The sequence below is a fragment of the Herpailurus yagouaroundi genome, unplaced genomic scaffold, assembly GCF_014898765.1.
Source record: "Herpailurus yagouaroundi ecotype Mexico unplaced genomic scaffold, PumYag 190, whole genome shotgun sequence".
NCBI classification, from domain to species: domain Eukaryota; kingdom Metazoa; phylum Chordata; class Mammalia; order Carnivora; family Felidae; genus Herpailurus; species Herpailurus yagouaroundi.
This window is the reverse complement of record NW_024412421.1, coordinates 11,137,240-11,138,881: the sequence shown is the minus strand read 5'-3', so window position 1 is coordinate 11,138,881 and position 1,642 is coordinate 11,137,240. Positions and strand designations below refer to the sequence as shown.

General features: G+C 41.7%; 1 protein-coding gene across 1 annotated transcript in view; it reads left to right on the top strand.

Moving 5' to 3' along the window:
- LOC121045380 (casein kinase II subunit alpha'-like) overlaps positions 1 to 1,541 on the top strand; it is a 12,380-nt gene extending 10,839 nt beyond the window's left edge. The window contains exon 3 of the mRNA XM_040498172.1: positions 966 to 1,541. Within this exon, the coding sequence (XP_040354106.1) occupies positions 966 to 1,037 (72 nt within the window). The 3' untranslated portion in view covers positions 1,038 to 1,541. The remainder of the gene's footprint in view (positions 1 to 965) is intronic.
- Positions 1,542 to 1,642: the final 101 nt, after the last annotated feature.

Here is a 1,642-nt window from a genome sequence, read left to right as displayed (position 1 = left end):
AAAGAAAGAAAGAAAGAAAGAAAGAAAGAAAGAAAGAAAGAAAGAAAGAAATGATGTGCTAACGTGCGTTGAGTGCTTGCTGTGTGCAGACACCATTCTGTACAAAGCCATTCAATCCTCAGAAGTTGAAGCACATGCCATCACGGGCCACAGTGTTACTTGCACAGATAAGAAAACCAAAGGCTACAGGGGTTCAGTGATTTGCTCAAGATTCCCCAGTGTTATTAAACTGAAGAATAAGGAAAATTTTTCTTCTTGGACCCTCAAAAGACTGAGAAGAATGGTTGTCTGCTAGAATCTAATTGGCATTAAAAGTATATCCCAGGGGTGCCTGGGTGGCTCAGTCGGTTGAGTGTCTGCCTTTGGCTCAGGTCATGATCTCACGGCTCGTGGGTTTGAGCCCTGCGTCGGGCTCTGTGCTGACAGCTCGGAGCCTGGAGCCTGCTTCGGATTCTGTGTCTTCCTCTCTCTCTGACCCTCCCCCACTTGTGCTCTGTCTCTCTCTGTCTATCAAAAATAAATTTAAAAAAAGTATATCCCAGCTTGATCAGCTCAGATTGATTTTATAATGACTCACTCTGAAATCCATAGTCTTTGAAAACGGCCTGCAGTGTGAGCCAGTATGTATTACTTTTACACCAGGAGCATCTTCATTTTGCTTCTTCTTCTTTTTTTTTTTTTTTTAAAGTTAGTGATATTTATCTTACTGTTTTTGTAATTTGTCGTCTGAGGCATGTGTGTGTTTTATATAATATGTAACACAAATCAAGGTGGATGAAAATCAACAGGGAGCCCTCCTCCCCAGACCTGTAGGGAAATGGACTTGCTCCCAGGCAGTAAAGAGATCTGGTGGTCTTGATGAAACCCTGTCATCCTTGGGCTATTGAGGAAACCTTTGCCTACAGCTGCCGGGGCTGCTTGTTCTGACAAAGACTTGTGTGCATGTACTGTGGCCTGTCTCCTAGGTAACTTCCACCTGCTTCCTTGAGCAAAACTTCCTGGCCATAGAGATTTCCAAGGTGACTTTCTTCCTGTAACCCTTTAAGCCTCTGCTTTTCTCCCAGTTTGAAAGCTTATTACTGCTAGTTAGCATTATTTTACCGTAAGTAAACCGTAAACCTGACGTTTGAGAAATCTATTTACTCAAGGAAATATTGGATATTATGTACTCATTGCATTAACGATTATAGTGCTTTAGAAATACTTGGTTATGCATGAATTTTGGGGGGAACATATCTACTTTGTACAGTCAGACATTCTCCGGTGGTCTCTAGCCAAGGCAGTAATTTCACATTATGGCTTGCTGATAATCATAGATAGTTCCCTTTTGGATCCTGAAAAGGCCTATGATAGATTCCCAAGACGTATGATAATTCTGTAAAATGCATCTGGGTTGCTAAACCAAGATGAAAACATGTCACTCCTTTTGTGGTTGGCAGACTGGAACACTGCAGAGTGTAAATCTTCACATGATGTGCCAGGCCCACTGACAGGTTGGTCAGAGGATTAAAAAAAAAAAAAAAAAAAAGCAACTTACGAAACATGTCAACCATTTACAAAAGTAGAGTGAATAATATAATGGACCACCCTGCGCACATCACTCAACTTTAGCAGTGCCTTAGCTTGTGGCCAACTTTGCTTC